Source organism: Camelus bactrianus, chromosome 16, assembly GCF_048773025.1.
Source record: "Camelus bactrianus isolate YW-2024 breed Bactrian camel chromosome 16, ASM4877302v1, whole genome shotgun sequence".
Classification (NCBI taxonomy): Eukaryota; Metazoa; Chordata; class Mammalia; order Artiodactyla; family Camelidae; genus Camelus; species Camelus bactrianus.
Genome location: NC_133554.1, coordinates 55,830,628 through 55,855,117, shown reverse-complemented (window position 1 = coordinate 55,855,117; position 24,490 = coordinate 55,830,628). Strand labels below are relative to the sequence as shown.

At 47.2% G+C, this 24,490-nt stretch overlaps 1 protein-coding gene and 1 long non-coding RNA gene across 5 annotated transcripts in view; one reads left to right on the top strand and one right to left on the bottom strand.

Annotated features, from left to right (window-relative positions):
- The window catches only part of LOC105065619 (uncharacterized), a 112,213-nt gene that overhangs the window by 51,929 nt on the left and 35,794 nt on the right, over positions 1-24,490 (bottom strand). The window lies entirely within an intron of this gene.
- ST6GALNAC1 (ST6 N-acetylgalactosaminide alpha-2,6-sialyltransferase 1) lies at positions 105-19,451 on the top strand. Its single transcript, XM_010950968.3, has 9 exons — positions 105-888; positions 14,974-15,655; positions 16,469-16,637; positions 16,792-16,963; positions 17,196-17,334; positions 17,581-17,684; positions 17,868-17,957; positions 18,298-18,397; positions 18,690-19,451. Exons 1-9 carry the CDS (start codon positions 758-760, stop codon positions 18,864-18,866), a joined length of 1,764 nt encoding a protein of 587 aa, XP_010949270.2. The 5' UTR covers positions 105-757; the 3' UTR covers positions 18,867-19,451.

Genomic DNA, 24,490 nt, shown 5'->3' with positions numbered 1-24,490 from the left:
GAAGGCTGAACAGAATGGCTACGCATCAGCTGGTTCTCTGATGCGTAGAGGACCACAGCTGGCCACACAACAGAATCACCCAAGGAACCTTAAAAAAAAAAAAAAAAAAGCCGCACCTGGAAAAATAGCAATCTTCAGAGATTCTGGCTTGATCGGTTTAGGTGCAGCCTGGGCATCAGGATGTGTTAAGTTTCCCAGGCAATTCTAACGAGCACCCAAGACTGAGAGCTGCTACTCTAAATACCCAGGAAAGGAGACATTCCTGGAGCTCCAGCCTCGGGCTGCGCAAGGGTCTTTTAGGAAAAGATTGCAAGCGGTGGGTGGTCTCAAACCTGCCTGGGTTCCCTGTGTTTTTCATGTTGAGCGTGGAGACCGTGCAAGGCTCTTCCACCCATGCACTTGTCCAGAGACCGTCCCCAAGGGTTTGGAACCTGATGAAATTAAGTTTCCATGTAATGTGTGTATGTTTCCTGTTAAGTCCTGCATTCAGAAATCAGCTCCAGAGACAAAGAAAAAGAAGGTGAACTTGTTTGAACAGAAGGAGTTTCTCTTCCTTCAAGCCACGCCAGCCTATAAGCCTTCATAAAGCAGTGAAGGCGGCTCCTTTTCCTGGCAGACACTGAGAGACTCAGCGTTTACCAGAGTGACAAGGGGTGTGTCCCTCCCGGTCAGAAGACCTGAGCAAGTTAGACTGTTTCCTGTCTACAACAAAGCCTCAGGACTTGCAGAAATTTCTTGCAAGCCTGGACCCACCATCATGAGGGCCTGCCCGAGGACACTCAGCCATCTGGGCCAAGCTGGCCAATGGCTCTTGCTCTTGGCTGTGACTGTCCTTCTCCTCTGCACCCTGTCCTTCTTTATCAAGGAACCTAATACAAAGCCTAACAGGTAAGAGTCTGACCCTTTCCAAGTTCCCCCTCATTTATTAGAAGAAACTGAAAAATTACAGCCCGGGGAGGGCCGGGGCACTCGGAGACACTGCTGTGTTTACAAGGGATGTCAGGCATCAGGATGGTTGTTAAGAGTCCCTGGCAAGGAGGGTCAAGGGGTGACTCGGGGGACACGGAGGTGGTGTCACAGGGAAATCAGGGCGCCATGGGGCTTGGACAGAGAGGAATCGGAGGCAGGAGTTAGAATATTGGCGTGGTGTCCAGAAGACATAGGCAGAAAACAGGAGGACTTTCCCCTCTGGGACTATGAGTAACAAGAGCAGCTGTGGGGTTAGTTTTTATACACCATTCTCGGTGTCCTAGAGCAAACGCTGTATCCTGTGAATTCCACTGATTTCTAAATCGTACCATCCCTGAGATGCTCGGCAATAAAATGGGGGGCTGCTCACTCAGGGAGGCTGCTTAAGTTCTGGGCCCGAGTTCATTCTTCAAAAGGACCTACTAGACCATTTTTCTTAAAAATACATCTCCAGCGGTGAGAGACCCCTTTCTTTCCAATGTATCTTGAATGATTTTGGATATATATATATATATTTTTTTTTTAAATAGAGGTATAGTCAGTTTACAATGTTGTGTCAATTGAATGATTTTGTTTCACTCTTCTTAGAATTTGAAAGTAAAACATGCTCTTATTAAGCTGAAAAAAATACAGAAAGCTAAAGCCAGAAGTAATGGTCTCTCCATTACACCCCCACCCCTACCCACTCTCCAGGGGTGACCACTCTTTAACACTTTGGTGTGCAATACTTATATTCCAGGAGCTAACACTTCCATAGCTTTCACTAAAAGCCAGGCACTCTTCTAAATGCTCTGTGTGTACTGACTCACTAATGCTTAAGAGTACGAGTCTATTGGGATACAGAGAGCTTAAGTGACCCAAGTTCTCCCTGCTGGTAGTTGTGGGGCCAGGAGTCAAATGCAGGCATTTTGGTTCCTTAATCTGTGCTCTTTACCTAATGCTAGACAAGCCCTTAGAATAGATAGATAAATAGATAGGTAGATGGATGGACAGACAGACAGATAAGTAGGGGTCACACTATACACATGGTTCCACAGGTTGACTTTTTAAATCAGCACCATGTCATGGACCTCCTTCCATGTTGGCACATACAGACCTACTACTCTCTTCCTTTTCATTCTATAGAATGGATATAGTTCATTCAACCAGCCCCTGTCAGTGGGCACTTGGATTGCCACTCCTCTTTCACACACCTTTGTGCACTTATGTAAATATTCCTGTCGGCAGATTTCTAGAAGTAGAATTGCCAAGATAATGCATGCGTTCACGTTAAATGTCAACAGAGACCGTCAGGTCATCCTCAGAAAAGGCTGCACTGACAGGAGTTAAGAGTTAACTCCCTCCCCCTCTGTAGCAACACTGGGGGTCCTTAATGCTTTTCAAGTTTAATCTTCTGATAGGTGAGAGTGTGTTTCTCTTTCTAATTTGCATTTCTCAGGCCCCTGGTGAATGTGAGGATTCTCTTAAGTTCATAAATCATTTGTATTTTTCTATGAATGACCTGTTTGTGTCTCTAGACTTTCTAGAAAATTAAATGATTTATCTTTTTCTTATGTGCAGGAGCTTTCTGTATATTAGGGATATTAACCCTTTGCTACCACACTTGTTACAGTACTTCGAATGTTTTCTCCAGCCTGACGTTTGTTTTTATTACATTGTCTATGGTATCTTATGTCATACACAGGGAATTTTTATGTAGATAAAAATTCATCTATCTTTTCCTTTATAGCTACTGGACTTTGTGCAAATTTTAGGAAAGTCTGTCCCATCCCCAAGTTATATAAATTGCCTTCTTTATTTTCTACGAATAGTTTCATACTCTGGTTCTTTAAGCTTAAATGGTTAATTGACCTGAAATTTACTTTTGTATATGGTGTAAATAAATGTGGGTTTGTGTATGTTGGACCTCTTGATTGTAAGTGACAAAACCCCAACTCAATCTAGCTTAAAGAAGAAGAGGGCAGGAGAGATGTTCAGGATTACAGACATTTCGCGGGTGGGGGTGGGCTGTGAGAAGCCCTCATCGCGAGAGGTGCCTGGTCTCCTTCCCCAGCCAATGCCACATGCCCCAGCGTTAAGGGGAGATGCCTGTTACTGATCTAGAGATTTCTGAAGGCGGAGGGTGGCTGGAATTGTCCCGAGTGTAACGTACCTGGGAAGAAGGCGGGAACCAGCGTGCCCATCCCGGGGCACTGGCAGCCCAGGAGGCTGTGGAGGGCAGCCCAGCACTTCCTGCGGTGTCGCGGAAGGATCAGAGCCCCACAGCTGCACTCAGAAAGTGTTTAGGGGCACTGAATGTGGTCCTAGGGAGGACTTTCCTTAGGGCATCCTTGGTGCAAAGGAGAGGTCGCCCCAGAGGAACTGCATTTACTGACCTTGCGGAGGCCACCACGACACCAGGGCGCCAGCAGCAGACAGAAGCCCGCGGAACTTCAGTGTGAGCAGGGATACTGCGCCCACCCCCGCACCCCGATGGCGGTCACTTAAGTAGCAATACCAGGAGAGCTGGGCCCTCAAAAGGAAGAGCCCTGACGGGGACTCTCACCGCCCCCTCCCTCAGCTCCCCAGCCTCCCGCACCTCTCCTGGCCCACCCCCAGGGCTAGGTCAGCCTTGACCTGGGTCTGGGGACGGGGGAGAAGGCTGCGACCCAGGTGGGACACCTGGAGCTTTAAACTAGATTAGATTGGACTTCAGGGGGTTTAGTTTGGTTTTGATTTTTAATCTTTCCTGTAATTTTTTTTTGACTGAGTTGTTTTGTTTTTTGTTTTTCTAGTTTAAAAAAAACTTTTTTTGTTTTTTTTAAGGGGGGGGAGGATTAGTTTTATTTATTTATTTTTCTAACTTTTTGGGAGGGGTAGTTAATTTGGTTTATTTCTTTACTTAATTTTTTAATGGAGCTGCTGGGCATTGAAACAGGACCTCGTGCATGCTAAGCACGCACTCTCCCCCTGAGCTACACCCTCCCCCCAAGACTGAGTTTCAAACATTGAAAGTAACTGTGAAGTTACTGAATCTGTCCAAGACTTTAAGGGATGGGAAAAGGGCCACATACTGAGACTTCCCAATAAACTGTTTATTTAACAGTGTTCCAAAAAGTGACAGAGAGGGTGGGAGCCGTGACAGGAGAGGCCCCTGAGGGAAGGGTTCTGTGTCTGTTGAAAGCGTCAAAGAGGAGATGGAGTCTGGGAGGCAGCTTGGGCTTGGTGTTTAGGGAGAGGTGTGTGGGGACAAAAGGATGACTAAGTAAGTCCTAAATCAGCAGCCTCTGGGCTGCTCGGGGAGAGAATCCGCCTCCGGGAAGTGAAGGGCTTCCTCTGGGGAGCAGAGGAAGGGCATTTAGGAAGGTGGGACAGCAGAAGGCTTTTAGGCAAGGCAGTGGCCTAGGAAAGTGGTATTTTAAAATGACTGGTCCATCAGGAGTGAACAGGATGGATCAGAAGGATGAGGAAGTCACCAGCTTGGCCTGAGCAGCAGTGGCAACCTAGGGGATGGGCAGACTCCACAAGTGGATTATCCGGACAGACCAGCACTGACTTCAGCATAAACACAAGGTAAAGAGCATCAGGCCACAGACAGAGACTGTGGAACAGGAAGAAGTGGAAAACCAGGAGGTATTTTGAAGGAGAAGGGTGGGACAGAAGGAGAGGCAAAACTTTTGCAACTTAGAGACCAGTAAGGCCCCTCTTCCCACAGGCTTCCTGGGCAGAGGGTAAGAGTAAAATCAGAAAGGAAAGGGAGTTGTCAAGTGTCAACCCTACCTGGAGTTCCCCTTCGGTTATGAAGGTCATGATCATGGTGGTGTGTTTACCCTTCACCAGGCACCGTGATCATTTCAGAGTTGGAGAAGATTTCCAAACCCTAGCCCACCTGTGCTCCAGGGGCCTTTCCGTGGGTTATTTCTGCTCTTCACAATTGTTGTCCAAGATTAGTAGTTTTGTTCTTTTACAAAAATGGAGAGTATGGAGCTCAAAAAGGCTAACGGGGATTCCCCCAAGCAGGAAGTCGCACAGCGGATATTTGAACTTAGGGGACTTGAACTCCGAACCCCATGTTTCTCCGCTACCTTGTATGTGTGGACTCTCAAGAGACACAGTCTGATGGAGGAGAGAGACGTACACAAAGCAGAACGCAAGTGATATTATTAGTAGCGATAAATGACCTTGACAAAGTCAAAGGTGACAGGTGCTACGGGAGCAAATTGAAAAGAGTAACTCCAACCAGGGGGATGGGGAGGGGGGCAAGGAGAACATGGTGAAGATGGTAGCATTTGCATAATCCCTGAAGGCTGTGTGACATTTCCACAGGCAGGAACTCGGCAAACTAAGGACACGGTACAAGCAATGGCGCAGAAATGGGAAAAGGCAGGATGTATTCAGGAATGGGAGGCTGATGGATGATTAACAGACACCCATATGGCACTGGTGGCGTGCCAGGCTCTGGTCTCAGAGTTATGAGCACTCACCACATACCAAGCCTGAAGGAAGAAACTATCCTCATCAGCCCCTCCTTTACAGATAAGAGAGGTTAGGTAACTTGTGCAAGGCCATCCTGGTCACTTCTGCTCCAACCCAGGCAGGCTAGCGCCAAAGTCCCTGCTCCCAGCTAAGACTCCAGGCTGGCATCACTCCACCCAACACGGCCTCTACCACATCCATTGTGGCACAGTGTCAGAAGCTCTGTGTTTGTTGACCTGGGTTTAAGACAGGGTCCTTGAAGCCTTGGGCAAGGACATTATGGTGACAGCGTGATTAGGGGAAAAGGACCGAGAGAAAGTCAAAATGAGCTGGATTTGGCAACAGATAGAATGGTGGGGGGATGTGGGGGTAAGGATTTAAAGACAACTCTATGATTTCAAACCAAGGTTACTGGACTGCCTCTCATAGCTTTTTTTTTTTTTAACATTTTTTATTGATTTATCTCATAGCATCTTAAGACCATCCCAAGTGCACTGACCAAAACTGTTCTCAGTCTCCAATTTGCTTTCTGATGCAGAGACATTATCTAAGACCATGCCTGTGTCTGCTTGGCTTCCCTAGTCTGAAATAAATTTGTCTTGGAAGACACTATGCCTTGTTTTGGACTCAGAGATGATCATTAAGAGTGAGCTGTGACATCAGACCTATGGATTCTGTTTTTTATTGTATTTCGTTTTGGTGTGAGAAATATGACTTTGTTTTCTGTAACCTCCTGATCTCTGACCCTGGACTCCCATCCAGAACCAGGAAAACTTAACCTCAGCCATTCTTACTCCCCTGCCCCATCCCCAGGAGAGCTGATGTGGTGCCAAGGCACAGGAGGGGGCAGCTGCTTCTGAGCCTTCAAACTGCTGCCAGATACCCACTGTCCCTGCTCCTGGCTCCTTCACACCACCTGGCTCAGGCGTGAGAATTTGCTATGACCTTGTCTCTCTTCCCAGTTTCTACAGGAAGCCACTTCCTTTCAGGGGTCTTGTTAGGCCCTGGGGACACTACCAGGAAGTAGGGGTCCTCTGAGCTTGGGACCCACAGGCCTCTCCCTTCTCCACGTCCTTTCATTCCCCCACCCAGCGAAAATCTTTCTAGGGAGGGGATGGTGGTGCAGGAAATAGAGAAGTCCTTCTCCAAGATACTTTATCTCTTTCACCAAGTCTTCTCCCCATTTGAGGGCTTAGGTACCGGGTGGGGGTGGGGAAAGCCAGTAGGCCTTGCAGGGTCCTTTTTATTTTCCAGCTCTTGCTTGTCACATGTGTCCGCGGGGACAACGAACGAGGAGTTGACCGTGAACTGTTGGTGGTGGGTGGGAGGCAGGCGCCCATGGGGAAGGGAGAAAGTACAGGGAGGAAGACAGGTAGAGAACATCCCACAATGTCACACGGCTGCACCTGTACGTGGAGCAGGCGCAGAAAAGGACGGGGGTGCTCGTGCCCTAGCGGTCATCGGTGGATTCTCGGAGGGAGAGTGATCACAGGTTGACACCTTTTTATGCCTAATTTGATTTCCTGCTTTCTCAGTAATTCACACACAATGCTCTTATAGAAGGAGAAAGAATCCAGAAAAGCTCAGTTCTGAAGAAAGAGTCAGGAGCAAAGGAGCCAGCTTAGACATCATTCCACTTTGAAGAGTCCCCCTTAAGCAGAGCTGTGCCCCCAGGTTGCATCCCCACTGCCTCCCACACAAATGACTAATAACACTCTTGCATCTACTTATATTCAAGTCTGTTCCCCTGTTAGATCGTGAGCTTCTTAAGATCAGTGGCTGTATTTTTTTCATCCCTAATCCCTAACAGATAGCTCCAGACGCCTGGCATATAATCAGCACTCAATAAATATTTGTGGTATAAATACTGCGTTGTGTTTTCGAATTCTCATAGAATTCTCAACAAGGGGTCTCGTTTAGCTTTCAGAGTTTTCCCTTTAATTTTTTATTTTTACTGAGTAACATGCAAATTTTTCAGTGAAATTGTATTACGGGGGGCTTACATCAAAATAGAGCAGTCTGCATGTCTTCTTGCTCTGGGATACTGACTCCCAAGGAAACGACTTCAATTCTCTCTGCTCTCATTTTTGGTACCTACCACCGTATTTCTAAGTAACATGCATACCCGCTAGTTCTTGATTTCTCTATTTAAAAAAAAAAATTGGTGGGGGGGGTGTTAATTAGGTTTATTCATTTATTTTAATGGAGGTACTAGGGATTGAACCCAGGACCTCGTGCATGCTAAGTGGGCGCTCTACCACTGAGCTACACCCTCCCCCTTGATTTCTCTATTAAGTGATTAAGTGCTGTCAATGAAATATTATTTACCCACAGCCTTGAAGCCTGTCACCTCTTTAGATTTTCGTCCTGGGACATGCGAACCCAAAGAGGAGCCAACGGCAAACTCAAACTATCGCTGTGTGTTGCATGGTGTTAACACCTGACCCAATTCGACTTGCCTCTATTTGTATAGCATAACAGTATTTTTTTGAAATGCCTTTTACATACAGGCTTGTAAAATCCTTACAACAGGTTTATGAGTTGAGCATTAACCCGGATGTGCACCATTGCTCATGTGCCAAGTACCAAGAAGTTAGTGTTCTCTCAGACTTAAATTCAACACATGAACACACAGGGACGGCCAAGAGGTGAACACATGAGCTGGTGATGACTGCGACACACAAGATGACTGCCCCGCACGTCCCCTTGTGGGAGACTTGCTTTAACAGAGCCCTGTGTCGCCAGGAAGTATAAACAGTAAAACCCTGATCCTGCAGTTACTGAATGCTGCCAAGGCCATGGCGCTCTGCGGAGCTTCTCAGGGAGCTCTTCCAGCCCCACTCACTCTATTCCTTTTTCATGTATTTTTTTTTTTTAATGGAGGTACTGGGGATTGAACCCAGGACCTTGTGCATGCCAAGCGTGCGCTCTACCACTGAGCTGTACCCTCCCCGCCCCCATCACTCTAACTCCTTTACTCTTCTCCTTCCTTCCCTTTCCCTGTAAAAGACTGTGGGGAGGGGGGCAGAGGCGGAGAGGAATATTATTTCCCCCACAAGGTCAGTATCTCCCAAATGCCAGGATAAAAATGTCACCTGAGGGGGGAGGGTATCGCTTAGTGGTAGAGCATGTGCTTAGCATGAATGAGGTCCTGGGTTCAATCCCCAGTACCTCCATCAGAATAATAAAATAGATAGATAAGTACATAAATACATTTTAAAAACCTAATTACCTCCCCCTCCAAAAAAAAAACCCCACAAAACAAACAAAAAAAAGTCACTTGAATGGGCATAATCCCTGAAACAGATTTTACTGTCAAGTGCGATTATCCCCAAAGGCGATAATCTAGGTACCAGAATCAGGTGATAAAAACTGACTCTACTTTATTTTTTTTAATTTTATTTTTTGTATATATTTTTTATTGACTTTGCTTTAAACAGCTCTGGTTCATGGGGCAGAGTTTCTAGCCACTACATTGTACAGGTCATTCCGTATCTGTGATTCCTGACCTACACCTGCCGTTGTTTTGTTTGAAACATTTTCTTCCCTGGTTACCTTGATCCCGCCACCCGCCACCAGCGCCCCTATTCAAGGTCTTCTTGCATCTCCTTAACTCAGGGCTGTGGGTCTGTGTACATCTGTGTGCGTCCTGGGGAGGGAGACTGCCCAGCTCTTAAACCAGATTTCCATCGTTCTGGCCGACGGTGAGCTCAGCTAGGGAAGAGCATCTCAGATAGGACTCCCCTGCGCAGGAAAACCTTTAGAAATTGGATCCAGCCATGGCAGCACCTTGGGCCATGACTAAATTGTTCTCCTGCTCTCGTTTCCATTGTATATTTTCCCAGTCAGGATTTAACTGGCGGAAACCTAAACCAACAAAAGAACCAGCCTTGATTTGAAAAAGGAACACTCACCATAACGACTGAATACAGATTACTGCAGGGGTTTTTTTTCCTCCTAGCCTACAAACAATGAGGGCAAAAGTATAGCTTTTGGGGTCATGGAAGCAACTTGTAGACACAAATACACTTTCAAAGTAAAGTTCTCAAGTGGGCATTGTTCATTTGAAAGCATGAACGTTCAGGATCCCAGAGGGAAAATAAACTTCAAAATTCGGAAAGAAAAGCAGAACAGCTGGTTTCCATTTCAGATAAGACCCTGAAAAGCTACGTGGACACCCAGGGAGCTTTAGAAACTCCACTCCAGGCTGGGCTGCGGAGGGGGCGTGCTAGAGCCCGGACCCCCAGCGCGGAGGCTCCTGGGCAGGGAGTGAAGAAAGACACAGCTGGGGAGACAAGAGTTTGCTCCCCTTTCAAGGAGAAGCAGGATGAAAGCTGGGGAGAGCCAAATGCGTAACCAGGAGAGGAGAGCACGCACCATAAAGATAAAGGTAGAATAAAGATAAAACTCGGAAGCCAGCAGTAAAGCTGACGATGGTGATTGTAGATAGCGTCTTCCGAGCTCTTTTTGTGTTCTCCATAAAATAATCTTTTACTCCTTATGGCTTTATTAGTGGCTTATCATTCGGGATGTGGTTGCCAAACTGCTTCCACATGCTGGTCAGCTTGTGTTCCCCTGTGTTATCTCTGGTACTGAATTCTTGGAAAAAGACTACTGTTCTCCGGCCAACCGGTATTTTATGGATTTAGGCACAAATGAACTTTGAACCTTTTGCCATGTCTTCACTTCCAGGTTCCCCTTGGTGATGTGTACTTAAGAATTTCGAGGGCGGAGGATGCCAGATAAATATTTTGCAGTTGTTTTATGTACTGATTAGAGCTAATGATATGTTTATTTTTTTTTAATGCAACATTTTCTATATTTACCTCCCAAATAGATCAGAATTATCATCTCAAGTGTCTTTTTTGCTTGGGTGTGATCCAAGAGTGGTTTGCCTACCCATCCGAACTAGAGGCCCTTAATAGAAAAAAGGTTCCTCCCCCACCACCATCCCAGTCCAGCCACTCCAGCCACTCCAGCCTGGCCCACAGTGTGAAGTTTAGGATCACATAGGGTCTGGACAAGACAAATGCAGGGCACTCAGCACTTGGGCGGAAGCAATTCGAGCATTCAGTAAATTCCATACATTGCTAGAGCAGGAGGAAATGCCAGTATGCGCATCCGTATTGCTAGAGATCACAGGTGTACTCTATCATAGGGAGTTGAAATGAAAGTTAATTACATAATTTTGTCACTACCTGGGTCGTGGCTGTGACTGCCTGTAAAATTTAAACGTGTCATCAGTAACCTGTAGCATTTGCAGACAGAATTGTCCCGCGTGGAATCTCTGTACCACTCTTGCCTCCAGGCGGGACGGTGGAGAGGAGGGCTACTGCTGTGTCACTTGAGGGCCAATGTGACCACTAGGCACCGTGCTCTGTCTGAGAGGTGTGACATACAAGACCAGCCCTGCCTCAGTGTTTCCTCAGTCACAGTCATGGGGAGGTGCTGGCAGTTTGGAAGGAAAACTTGCACCAGCCTATTGAGGTTTGGGGCTGGGAAGTCGGGGGAGAAAGGAATCCACCAAGGGTCACAGCAGAGCAGCCAGAGCTGCTTGCTGAGCAGAGCTGACACCTAGACTTCCATTCTGCCAAATGGCAAGCCTGGAGCTGACACTCAACCGTCAGATTGAAGAGGAGGAGAGTGGGCCTCAGCCCCATGCTCCCAGCACTCAAACTATTCGACTCAGTCGAGGCAGCACACATCACTCAGGCAACACGTTCTGGACTAACTCGGGCTTTCCACGCTGCACGGAGCAATGTTTTTTCAGAATGAATATTTTGGGGGTGTCTGCCCAGCTTGTGAGCCAAGAACCCCCTCTTTCTCTTGAGTGTGTCCCACTCCCATGCACAGGATGTCAGGTAGCGTGTGACCCAGACCCCAGGGCAGGGATGGAGAAGGGACCCCAGTGGGCCAGAATCCCTCCAGTAAAAATGAAAAACAGGAGCAAAGAGAGTCAACAGGCCCCACAGAGGTGTTGGGTGGGGCGTCCTTCACGGCCATGCGGGCTGAAGGGCAGACTCAGAGGGAGCAGAGGCAGAACAGAGACAAGGTCTCGGAACGAGACTCCTGGTTCCAGACCCTTCTAAAGGCTCAACCACGCTTTGCTCCTGGGTTCCTTGAGACACTTTCCATCCTTATAATAAATTTCCTTTAAAAATTTTTTTTTCAATTGAAGTACAGTCAGTTTATAACGTTGTGTCAATTTCTGGTGTACAGCATAATATTTCAGCCATACATGTATATACATAAGTTCCTTTGCATATTCTTTTTCAGAATAGGGTCCTGCAAGATACTGAATATAGTTCCCTGTGCCACCCAGTAGAAACTTGCTGTTTATCCGGTTTTGTGAGGATTTTCCTTGCATTTCCGATCATAAGAGACGTTGTGCCGAAGTTCAGGAGGTATTCTGTGGGAGCCGTTCCCCATCTAGACGGAGGTTTGATGTATTTGTGGGAGAGGGAGAGCTACGCGTCCTTCTACTCCGCCGTCTTGGCAACCTCTTCTCCTTAATTTTTTTTAAGTTAAAAATAAAAAATGGAGAAAGAATAAGGGCTTGCAGGCTATTAGCCTTTCTAGGCTGGTCCATACCACAGTCCAGCCCTGTATGTGGCCTTTCTCGTCTCTCTAATCGGAAATATCTCTCATTCAAGTTACTTCTTTGAGCCATATAACAAAGTGTTGGCTACTTAAGGTTAATTAAATATGTGTGTGTTCCAAGGAGGAAGGACCCCTTGGGAGGTCCAGGGCAAGGACATCCCTGCTGGCCCATTTCTAACAAGCTTCAGGGAGTTTAGGTCCTCACTCAGGGTCAAGGTCAGAACAGAGACAGCCCCTCCTGGAGGACCTGAACAAGTGTATATCCTTGTGGCCAAGGAAGTCAGGAAGTATGGCATCGACTAAGAGAGTTGGCCACCGCGCAGGAGGGAGGAAGGGTTCACAGAGTAACTTCCTTCTGCATGTGTTGCCTTGGGCCAGCCCTGTATTTCTCCGGTAATGAAAGATTCCCTTTGTCTCCCACCTTCAGTAACTATAACCATGTGTTCCATGGGTCCAAGGTCTGTGCCTTATTCAAATTTGTGCTCCTGGGACCTACTCAGGAAACTTTGGGCACTGCACAGAGTGGACATGTAGTAAACGTTTGTTGAATGAGATGTTCTTCTGTATGTACATATTTCAACTTCTACTCCGATCTGGTTTAAATCCATTTTCCTTTGGGCTCAGAAAGCCTTTTGAAGGTACTGACGTGATGAGGCACTGCGGTAGGTTCAGTAGTAAGGGCTGCATAGGATGATTTTTCTGCCTCTTCAGAGTTTGTAATTTAAAAAAGAGATGACATTGCCTTTGAACAAAAAGGACCCCCACCCCTGCAACGTGACTAATTCGATGACTTGTAGAGTTTTTGCACTGGCGTTGTCGAGGGAAGTAGAGCTTGGGTCAGGCTGCCCTCTTTGTCCTCTTCACACTCACCCATTTCCCAGCATGTCTCCTCGTTACCACTTGACATTTATTTGTGTGATGATCTGTCATCCCCTTTATCTCTTGGGCTCCATGCGGGGAGGGATATGTCTGGAGAAGCTCATCATTGAAGCCCCAGGAGCCAGAACAGTCTCATGGGAGGTGCTCAGTAAGTATTTGCTCCATACAAGGATAAATGAATGACTGCTGGGTTGCATGCCTGGTAGAAGTCAAAGCTGCAACCAGAGGTGGAGACGAAGCCAAGCAGATCTCCAACCCGCAAATGATAAAGCAAGAATGGCTTCTCAGAGAAGGGAGGGAATTCATCTTGTGCCAGATGCTGTACACACATGGTCAGACTTACCTCAGAAGCAAAAAGCAGCAGCCCACTTTACAGATAAGAAAACCGAGGGTCCGTAGGTTAAGATTTCTCCCAGTCATACCAGCTAATAAACAGAAATACTAAGATTCTCACTCAGGGCTACCTGGCTACACTCTCACGGTAGTTTTCCCCCATCTTCATGTAGCCTCAGTGAGTCGTGATGTTTGGCTTAGAAAAAAGAGTGGTGGGAACAGACAAAGGGAGCTTGAGACAAGAGTGACCAAGTTGAGTCAGGAAGGCCTAGGATGCCAGGTAAAGGACACCTGGAAATCCAGCTGGGTAATAGCCAGGTCACTAGACAAGAAGATTCTTTTTTCCAAAGCTACCAGGGGTTCCCCCCAAAACTTGTGCTGCATGGAGACCCCACCACGAAGTCCAGTTAGAGAACCACGTAGAGCTGAGGACCCAGGTTTTTCTCTGTACAGCACCTGGTACTAACTGGCGTAAGTTAAATGATACTTTCTGACAGCCCTACATCCAAGTAGAAAATGAAAAGAAAATAAAGTAAATCCATTCCCTGAAGCCAGAAGTCAGACCAGCCACCCTAAATCTACCTCCTCCCGCGGCTAGAATAAGCACTCTAGGATGGAAATCAGCTTATGTGCCCCACTCCTTCCTTCGACAACCCCCACCCCATCTCCCACGCAAAATCCTTCCATAGCTCCTCCTGGACCAGTCGACAGATGATAAAGACTAAACTCCTCAGTCCAGCATACACTGCCCATAATAATCTGGCCCTACCTGTGTGAGAGCATCTCCTGCCTCACAGCCCCCATCCCCACCATTTTGTAATTACTCCACAGCTCCCACCCTATGAGATTTCAATGCTTCTGGGACTGAAACATCCTCCTCTCTGCTGCTAGTCCCCTTGGGAGGGGAGCTCCTCCAGGAAGCCTTCCTTGCTTCCACGGTGTCCAGACAGAGCCCTGTCCTTTGTGCTCCCGATGGGCTTGCACGTTCCCTGGGGCGATATGTGTCTTCTGTCGTAATGACACACTGTCTGTCTCCACCAGACTTCCTCTCGCCTGTGGCTAGGAAACAGCCTTTTGTCCGTCATCTCCAGCATCTAATGTGAGACATGGCAAACGTGGTGGGCTCTGGACAAACACCTGCCGAGCATGTGTTTGTCCTAACAATGCCCACAAGCAAGTAGGGCTGGACTCGTGATAGGGGTTGAAGTGAATCTTTAAGGTAGATTTTTTCCAAATCAAGATTGGCTGCTACAGTCTTAACAGACATGCGTCTTTCCCATTTCCTTGTGGACAAAGTTATCTTTGTTAGCTACACTTTATTTTTGTTTTAAAAAGTCCACTGAATCACACAGATACTAGGGGACGGACTAGATTCCACAAATTAATTCTTAGACTCACGATCCAGAATATAGTGGAAGCCGGGAGCCACAAAGGAGCAAGCCTGGAGAGCTGGGGTGCAGCCCGGAGGGGATGGGCAGCTCAGCTCTGCCCCCGGCATCCATTTCCGGCTCCCCAAACTCCTTTCTGCCACCAAGGGTTCTTTATTGGTCAGAGGTGAGTTTCCAGACCCACTGCCAACCATGCGGCTTAGTTTTGGGTAGTGGACGGTGACGCCCCCTTCCCTCCTCTCTTCTGGAGACGGGTTTGAAGTCCACTTGAGACACAAGAGTAGATACTAGTTCTGCTTCTCAAGTCCCTGCAACCTTCAGCCTTCATCAAAGTCATCTCTGTCCCTAGGAGTCAGATTCCAAAGGACATTAAAGAAAGGTCACCAGAGTTGCTGCAAAAGGCTACATCCCCCGCACCCACCACAGGAGGGAGGATGACTGCCCACGCAGAGCCCACGCAAGAGGCCAGCACGTTGGACACAGCCCCCGAGGCCACAACCCGCACGGCTGGCGAGGGCAGAGCAGAGGCCAGCAAGGCCAGTGCGGAGGAGCCGCACAGAGCACACAAGACAGCCAGGACGGCAGCCCCAGAGATGCAGGAGAGAAAGGACGCCATGCAGGACACACTGCCCCCGGGAAGCCAAGGCGGGGGGCTGGCCTCTGGCAGGATGGAGGCGCCATCGCTGAACAAGCAGGACACAAGGACGAGCAGAGGACCAGGGGACCAGAAGGCGAGGCCGGTGCCCGCGAAGTCTCAGGGCGGAGCGGCAGTGTCATCAAGGACGCCCCTTCTGGGGAGTCAGGCCAGAATGAGGACCCCCGCAAGAGCCAGGCCAGCAGGGAGGGGAGCCAAAGGAGCCACCACAGTGGCTGCCCCACCCGAGAAGAGAGCCCAGGCCACCCAGTCCTCGGCCCCTCTCCAGGGGCCCACCACCCAGAGAGGCCAGAAACTGCGGGCCGCCAACTTCAAGTCTGACCCGCGGTGGGATTTTGAGGAAGAATACAGCCTGGAGGTGGGGGGCCTCAAGACGGTGAGTATTTCTTCTCCCACCTTTGCGGCCCCTCCTGGCAGAAACCCACCCCGACCCTCTCCCTTCCCTCCCGGGCTCTGACCCTAAGCTCTGCCTTACTCACTCGTGCTCCCCCTGACACTGCTCTCACACCCCCTCTCCTTCCTGTAACGGCAGAGGGGTGAGGCGGGGAAGGCAGGCCCCAGAATCATGGCCCTGGGCAGCAGGCGGGGTTGTGAGCCAGAAGGGCTGCCCTGAGCCCAAAGGAGGCCCGGTGGGTCATCCATTGGGGTGGGAGAGTGTGACTTGCATGGGAACCCCATCCTCCAGCAGGGGAACAGGGCCCAGATGGATAGGGACCAAGGGACAAGGAGACCCCAACCCAGTGCCCAGCCCTCATACCCTGTCCTCCCTGCATAGATAATTGCATGATGCATCCTCTCTTCTACCCAAAGAAAAACAGCCAGGGCCACAGGCACAGGAGGGAAGCCTTCAGAATAGGGCTGTTTACACACGTAACTGTAACCACGCACAGCACACGGGAACACGCAGCCCATCCGCAGGCCAGGCCACCCCTCTCACACGTGGGCAGGTGCATTTGCCTTGAGGGCCGAGAACCACCCGTCTCTGGGAGCCCTCCTGGCCACAGTGGGCCTGGACGCTGGCCAGGGCGGGGCCAGGAGGCCCGGGAGTAGGGTGCAAGAGGTAGCGGAGGCAGTGCCTTCCCCACTTTGAGGCCTGCTTTCTGCCCCCGACCCCCCCCCCAACCCTGCCCCGCCCCTGGTCCTGGCCTTCCTGGGCCTCTCCTTGCCTGACTCGTCCTCCTGCACGCAGACTTGCCCTGACTCGGTGAAGGTCAAAGCCTCCAAGTCACCCTGGCTCCAGAATCTCTTCCTGCCCAACCTCACCCTCTTCCTGGACTCCAGACACTTCAACCAGAGCGAGTGGGACCGCCTGGAGCACTTCCCTCCACCCTTCGGCTTCATGGAGCTCAATTTCTCCCGTGAGTCCTCGCCCCAGGGTCCTGGCTGTGGGCTAAGGGCCGCTGCTTTTTGTATCTGATCTGCCTCTTCCCTGGGGGCCACCAGCCCTGGGAGAAATGATGGGCCAGACCGTTGCCCCTTCCAGGGCTTTGAATGGAGCCCCTTTTGTTGCAGTGGTGCAGAAGGTCGTGACACGCTTCCCGCCAGTGCCCCAGCAGCAGCTGCTCCTGGCCAGTCTCCCTGCTGGGAGCTCCCAGTGCATCCGCTGTGCTGTGGTCGGCAACGGGGGCATCCTGAACAACTCTCACATGGGCCAAGAGATAGACAGCCATGACTACGTGTTCCGGTGAGCCATCTGTCCCCAGCTCCCCTCCAGCCTCTCTCCTGCCAAGCTGGGCTCTTCCGAGAGATCTGATGGGGTGTTGTGTGTCGGTCTCCGGCAGGTGCCGTTCCTGGGCTCTCTAGGGAATTTCTGTAAATATGTGCCGCCTCCCCATTTCTCCTTCCTTTCCCTGCCCACCTCCACGCATCTCCCTCCTACACTCACGTGGCCTGTCTGATTTTGTCTTTCTGTACAGACTGAGTGGAGCTATCATTAAGGGCTACGAACAGGATGTGGGGACTCGGACGTCCTTCTACGGCTTTACTGCCTTCTCCCTGACCCAGTCACTTATTATATTGGGCAGTCGGGGTTTCCGGCACGCACCTCTGGGGAAGGTGAGCAAAGAGGAAAGGGCCTGGCCACACAGAGACTCTGGATGAGGGAGGATGCAGGTGAGACAGGGAGACGAGCATCCTGTGTCTGGAGTCTGTGGTCAGTACAGGCCCTGATCGTGTGAGGGGCAAGAGCAAGGAGGGCAGCCAGGCCAGGGCTGAGAAGAGCAGGCAGGAGGTCTGGAGTCAGAGCCAGGCCACCCCACTGAAGGCAGGACTCCTGGACCACACGCTGTCCTTGGTCCTCAGGATGTCCGCTACCTGCACTTCCTGGAAGGCACCCGGGACTACGAGTGGCTGGAAGCACTGCTTCTGAATCAGACCCTGGTGAAAAAGAACCTTTTCTGGTTCAGGTACCCACCCTCCACCTTTACCCCAGGCTGAGCTGGGTAGTGAGCAGCTGTGAAGGGCTGGACAGGGCGGGAAAGTCTTAGCTATCATGTGGAGATGGGGTCCCAGGTGTGCCCCTGACCCTTACTTGGCCCACATCAGGTGAGGTAAGAGAGCTGAGCCTGAATGACCCATTCCTGCCACAGGCGCAGGCCCCAGGAGGCCTTCCGGGAAGCCTTGCAGCTGGACCGATACCTGTTACTGCACCCAGATTTGCTTCGATACATGAAGAACAGGTGAGATGAGAAAGCACCTGGGTTGGGAGGATAAACTGGGAGTTCAGGATTTGCAGATACTAACTACCATATATAAAACAGATAATCAACAAGGTCCTACTGTATAGCATAAGGAACTATATTCAATATCCTGCAATAATCTACATCAAAAAAGAGTATGAAATGGAATATATATGTATATGTAAAATTGAATCACTATTTTGTACACCAGAAATTAACACGACATTGTAAATCAACTATACAACTGAAAAAAAAGAAAAAGAAAAAGAAAGCACATGGAAGGGACCAGGTCCCTCTCATCCTTGCAAGGCCCTGACGGCTGGGGGCTGGGGTGTTTCAGATTCCTGAGGTCTAAGACTCTGAACAGCGTCCACTGGAGAATATACCGGCCCACCACGGGGGCCCTCCTGCTGCTTACCGCCCTTCAGCTCTGTGACCAGGTGAGGCCCCTCCCTCTCTCTGCGTGTGTATGGGCACAACCTGGAGAAACAGCTCCGGGGTGCTCCTGGGCCTGTTCAGCACCAGAAGATGGCTGGGCTGGGGGCACACCCCTCTGGGCTGGGGGTCGTGGAGTGAGTGTGGATACATGCAGACGTGCAAGTGTGCATCCAGCGCCCTAGGGATGGAACCAGGATAAAGGGGCCACACCTCCAACACACACAAAGTGCACCCACGGAGAGGAGCCTGGGAGACACAGCTGCAGGCCTCATTTCTCCCCCAACCTTCCCACAGGTGAGCGCCTACGGCTTCATCACCGAGGGACACGAACGCTTCTCTGATCACTACTATGATAAGTCATGGAAACGAACGGTCTTTTACATCAACCATGACTTCAAGTTGGAGAGGACGCTCTGGAAGCGGCTGCATGATGAAGGCATCATCTGGCTGTACCAACGTCCTGTCCTGTAACTTCCAAACCAACGACCTGACCGGAGCCGGGGCCACAGGAGTCCCTGCAGCAGTTCCAAGGCACGGGCTGTGGTGGGAGCCTGCAGGCTCTTCCACCATTTCCCAGCGCCTGGACCAGGCTCTGACCGACTCCCTTCAGACTTCCGAGGGAACAATGGTACAGAGGAGGGGTCGCCCTCAAGATGACAAACAACTGAGGGAGGTTTTGGAAACCTTGGAGATTTGCTGTGGGTTCTGTTGCCTGGAGGTGGGGGCTTGTTCTCAACACCAAGGAACTTTACCTGAGTCTTCACTGTTCCAAAGCTTCCTGGCACAGAAGAAAGAGCCCGGACTTGCAGAGACATGTAGATTTGGGTTTGAATTCCAGATCTTCTACTTAGCAGCTGTGAAATCTTGATGGCATTACTTAATTTCACTCTAGACTGTCTAGAGGGCCCTTCCAGGAGTCATCTGGTTCAAAAAGGTCTGCACCTTTCCTTAGCTTTTGAGCTACTTGACAACTCTCTCGGCTGTAGAAAACTGATAGCAATAAAAATGATTTCTTTCCCATGGAGAGGCAAATAAATTTTGTACAATGAAACATGATTCCCTTGTGGATAGTGACTGGTTTTGTTCCTGTTAGCAAATTCATCTTAGGTTTCCTGATTGCCTACATGTGTTTCCGGACTTTGGGTTCTCCTTTGAGCCAGATTTTTACTACTGCCTTCACTAATTAATGAGTTAAATAAAATCTCCAACGTGTTCATTTTATATTTGTATTAGAGTCGCAATTTTACTCTTTAAAAGAAAAAATCGTCCTTTAACATTTCCTTAGGCCGCTGTTTTCTAATCTGTAAAATGACTTTTAGGGTATCCATTTCACAAGGAATTTTAAAATTGTTGTATGTAAAAAGCCTAACACAACAAGGAACTTGTTTTCTTTCCCCTCTCATTCTTTGATCCTCCCATCGATCTGCATTTTCTCAAACCCCGGGATGAGAATTCGGGCTAAGCTAAAGACGTTTCAGTTCACCGTACCCCTTCGAGCTCTATCTCCGGGATGTGAAGCCCAGAAGAACTCTAGAAGGAAAAACACACACACAAAAACCCAAAACAGACAAACAAACAAACACACACTCTTTTAGACTTAATTCTCAGATTCCAAAGCTGCTCAATACCAATAGGTTCCGATTTGCTTTGCTCAAGAAGGGTGCAGTACCAAATCTGGATGGTAGGTGGCAGCATCTTGACTCCCCATTCTCCACGGTGCCCAGCTTTCCTTTTTTAGGTTTTCCTAGTTATTCCTAGGTGTTCGTTCTTCTATATGAATTCTGGTATACGTTTAGGGTCATATACTATCAGTAGAGGACCTCCAAATCTGCCTCTTCAAATTTAAACTCAGTCTAGCCAAATATAAAGGCTGAGCCTCATTCATCTGGGTCCAAATTTGGATAAACTGTTGGGTTAACTCACTCTGAGTAATTAGACAAGAGAAATCAATCAGAGGCATACGAATTAGAAAAGAATCCACGTGCAGATGATATGATAGTATATGGTAGAATAAGTGTACTGTGTAATATTGGTAGAGTAAGGTAGCAGGATATAAAATTAACGTACAGAAAGCAGCTGCCTTCACAAACATAAACAATAACCAGGGAGATGATATCATGGAGAGAAAACCTACTTACAACAGCAATCAAGAAGGTAAAAACTTAGCAATAAGTTCAACAAGAAAGGTCCAAAATCTGTATGAGGAAAACATTCAAATACCCCTGAAAGACGCAAAAGTAGATTTGGGCCAATGGAGAGTCATCCTTTGTTTTTGGAAAGAATGACTCAATATAATATATGTGTCAGTTCTCCCCAAGGAAATTTACAAATTTAACACAATTCCAACAAAAATAACAAAACATTTTTTCTAGATCCTAAATGCATACTAAAATTCATATGGATATATAAACATGTAAGAATAGCCCGGAAAACCTGAAAAAGATAGGCTATGAGGGAGGTCCAGCCCTGCCAAATATTAAGATATACTATAAAGTCTCTATTATTAAAACAACATGGTACTGCTGCGTGAATAGACAGATGACCAGCTGAATGGGATAGAAAGTCCAGAAATCTACCCAAGTATATATGGAAATCACTGGGTCCAAATAGATTTTGTAACTAATAGACGCAAACAGATAGATAGCTACAAGAGATAACTGTTTGGAAAGAGATGAAACTGGATCTTTAACTTTCACCACACAAGAATAAACTCCAAGGGGAGAGGGTACAGCTGAGTGGCAGAGCACATGCCTAGCATGTACCAGGTCCTGGGTTCGATCCCCAGTACCTCCATTAAAACAAATAAATAAACCTAATTACCTCCATCTCCCCTTCAAAAAAAACAAAACAAAACAAGAATAAACTCCAGATGGTTCAGAGATCAAAGTGTAAAAACTGAAATGCTAAGAGTACTAAGCATTTAGGGGTGGGAAAAAAAAGAACTTATAGGTGAATACCTCTTTGACTAAGCTGTAGGGAAGTTTTCTAAACATGATTCAAAACTCAGAGGCAATGGGGGGGGCAGTATAGCTCAGGTATAGAGCATTTGCTTAGCGTGGACAAGGTCCTGGGTTCAATCTCTAGTATCTCCATTAAAATAAATAAATAAACCTAATTACCTCTCCCCCCTCAAAAAAAAAAAAACAAAAAACAAAACCCCAGAGGCAAAAAAAGATTGATATATTTGACTACGTAAAAATAATAAAATTTTGTATGGCAAAAAAGTCACCATAAAGCCAAAGATAAAAAAATCGAAAAAATATTTGCCATATATATCATGGTTAATCTATCCAACATATAAAACAATTCAAAAAAACGGAAAGAAATAAGACCGAAAACCCCATAGAAAAATGGGCACGAAATGTGAACAGCAACAACTCCCTCAAAAAAGGTATAAAAATGGCCCTTCACCATGTGGAAAAATGTTCAACTTGACTCATAAGAGAAATACAAGTTGAAATGACTCTGAAATAGTCATTTCACCTATCAGATTGGCAAAAATTAAGAAGCTTGACAATCATTTTGTTGGCAGGGCTGTGGGAAACAGGAACTTCCATAATACTTGGTGGGGATGCAAACTGGTACAGCCCTTATGGAGGGGAATTCGGTAATATCAAACAAAACTCAGAGTATAGCTCAGTGGTAGAGCACATGCTTAGCATGCACAAGGTCCTGGGCTCAATCCCCAGTACCTCCATATAAATACCTAATCCCCCTCCACAGAAAAACAAAAAACCACATAAGTGTTCACCTCTTACCAAAAAAAAATTCAAAAATCCCTTCTCTAGGAAGTTACCCTGAAGCTATATCTCCAACAATGCAAAAATAAAATGCGCAAGGTTATTGACTGCAACGCTGTTTGAAATTGCAGAATGCTGGAAACTGCTGAAATACTTAAACATAAGAAATGGAAACTTAAAGAACGGTACATCCATACAATGGAGCACGATGCAGCTGAAATAAAACGAGGAATATTTACATGAACAGACACAGTGTGGTTTCTAGGACATATTTTTAAGTTAAAAAACAGAAGTAAAGACAAAAGACTATTTATAATATTTGTACCTTTTACGTAGAAAAGAAGAAATAAGAAAATACACATGTATCTGCTTGGTTTTGCAAAAAGAAACACGAGGAAATGATACCAAAAACTGGTGAGATGGCTACACAAGGGGAGTGAATAGGAACAGGGTAGGAAGGGAGTGAGAGGGAGTGACTCCCCTGAGTATATATACTTTTTGGCATAGCTTTGCCTTCGTATGTGACACAGTCCAAAAAATATTAAAATCAACAAGGATGGGGGAAATTCCAAGTGGAATGCAAAGAGAAACAAATGGACTGAACTGTTAAAGTGTTATTCATAAACACATGGAAGGGAGAAAAACTATATTTCAACTACATGTCCTCAGAATAAAGACAAAAAGAATTGTAAACAAATACTGCATTCTAATCGATAGGTTTGTTTACACAGTGCTGTGGCTTAGTAATTCTGAAATCACTTTCTGTGTACTATGGAATTAAGTAAGTAAATATATTAAGGATAATGGGAGCCAATTTTCTCATTATCAGAAAAAAAAAAGTTACAACTATGGAAAGGGGCACAGCTGTAGTGAACAATGAACCTTACCGTGTTGGACTGGAACTGGAGGTATCGATGTGAACTTGTGATTTTAAATAGATAGCTAAATAGAAGATGACAGCTAGAATTATGTGTAATGGGATATGTTTATGTCCTAGAGGCAATGACACTCCAGTAACAATGACCACAGGTAGTGCCCAGATCTGGGGTTCCTAAACACCATTTTCCACTAAAAAGAACCAGGGCTTTTTGGAAAAATGGCTGATTCCACAGCTGGGGTATGGAAGGTATAAGATAAACCTGGAACATCTTATTATCCCAGAAAGTAACGAAGTACTTTAAAAATGGGGACACATCCAAAGAAACAAGGAAGCTAGCTTGAAGGATCTGCTGCTGGCTAAAAATAGGCCAATTTGAGAATGAAAATAATAATAATGATAGTAGCGAATTTCGACACATGGAATACAACAGGAATCCACGAGCCACACTGATATAAATCAGTAAATAATGAAGGAGAAAGAAATGCTTTTTCTTATAGTAAAACATTACCATTGACCCGAAGCAAATTGGCATTTCTCCAGCAAAGACAGACTTACTCAGGATCAGCAAAGACCTGGAATTTGAGGTCTGCAACTATGGCGGGCCACGTGCAAGTCCCCGCATGGCAAGGGAAGGAGAGAAAAGAAATCTAGGGCAGCTGTCCTCAACAAAGCTTCTCACTGGCGGTGGCTTTGCCGTGGTCACAGAACGTGAGCGTGCGCCCCCTTCTGGTCTCCCAACTCTACTTAACTGAGGTTTCTGTTCATTAATACATTACACGGCCCGGTAATTGTAGACGGAAGGAAGAAGTTAGGAAATCACTATTTGACAATCATATGTGTAGATTCAAGCAAGACTCACTCAGGGATGTCAAAACTAATAGGTGAAAGTTTGACGAGGAATAATACATCTACACAGTCTCAAGCTATCTCCCCACCAGATACTTACAAATTAAAGTGAAAACTAGTCACTTTATAGTGGAGAAACCTGGTAAACACCAACTTAACCGAGTGATCAAAGTCAGTATCACTAGTAATGGGACAAACCCCTGTCTGAGAAGGACACAGCATCATTTTTGTGTTATTCCTACCCAAGGCATAAGAACCACAACCTAAGCCCAAGGAAACACCAAGAGAATCCAAACTGAGGAACATCCTATAAAATAGTCTCTAAAACTTACCTGTTAACTTAAAAAAAAAAAATTCTAGGGTCACAAAAGGCAAGCACAGATTGAGAAACTGCTGAAGATTAAAAGACACAAAGAGGAAGGCCAACCCACTGCAACACGTTATCTTGGAATGGACCTTGGACTAGATTTTTATTTTATTTTACTTGCTCTCCAAGACTATTGGGACAACTGGCAAAATATGAAAAAGGATGGTAGATTAGATAAGGGTATTATATCAATGCTAATTGCCTGACTTTTAAAATAGTTGTACTACGGTTATAAAAAAGGACATTCTTGTACTTGGAAAAT

What these genes read in the sequence shown, in the direction of transcription:
- ST6GALNAC1 (XM_010950968.3), top strand. Translation starts at nt 758, where the DNA reads ATGAGGGCCTGCCCGAGGACACTCAGCCATCTGGGCCAAGCTGGCCAA. An exon ending in CATGGAGCTCAATTTCTCCC is followed by an intron (nt 16,638 to 16,791) that starts GTGAGTCCTCGC and finishes CTTTTGTTGCAG; the next exon opens with TGGTGCAGAAGGTCGTGACA. An exon ending in AAGAACCTTTTCTGGTTCAG is followed by an intron (nt 17,685 to 17,867) that starts GTACCCACCCTC and finishes TTCCTGCCACAG; the next exon opens with GCGCAGGCCCCAGGAGGCCT.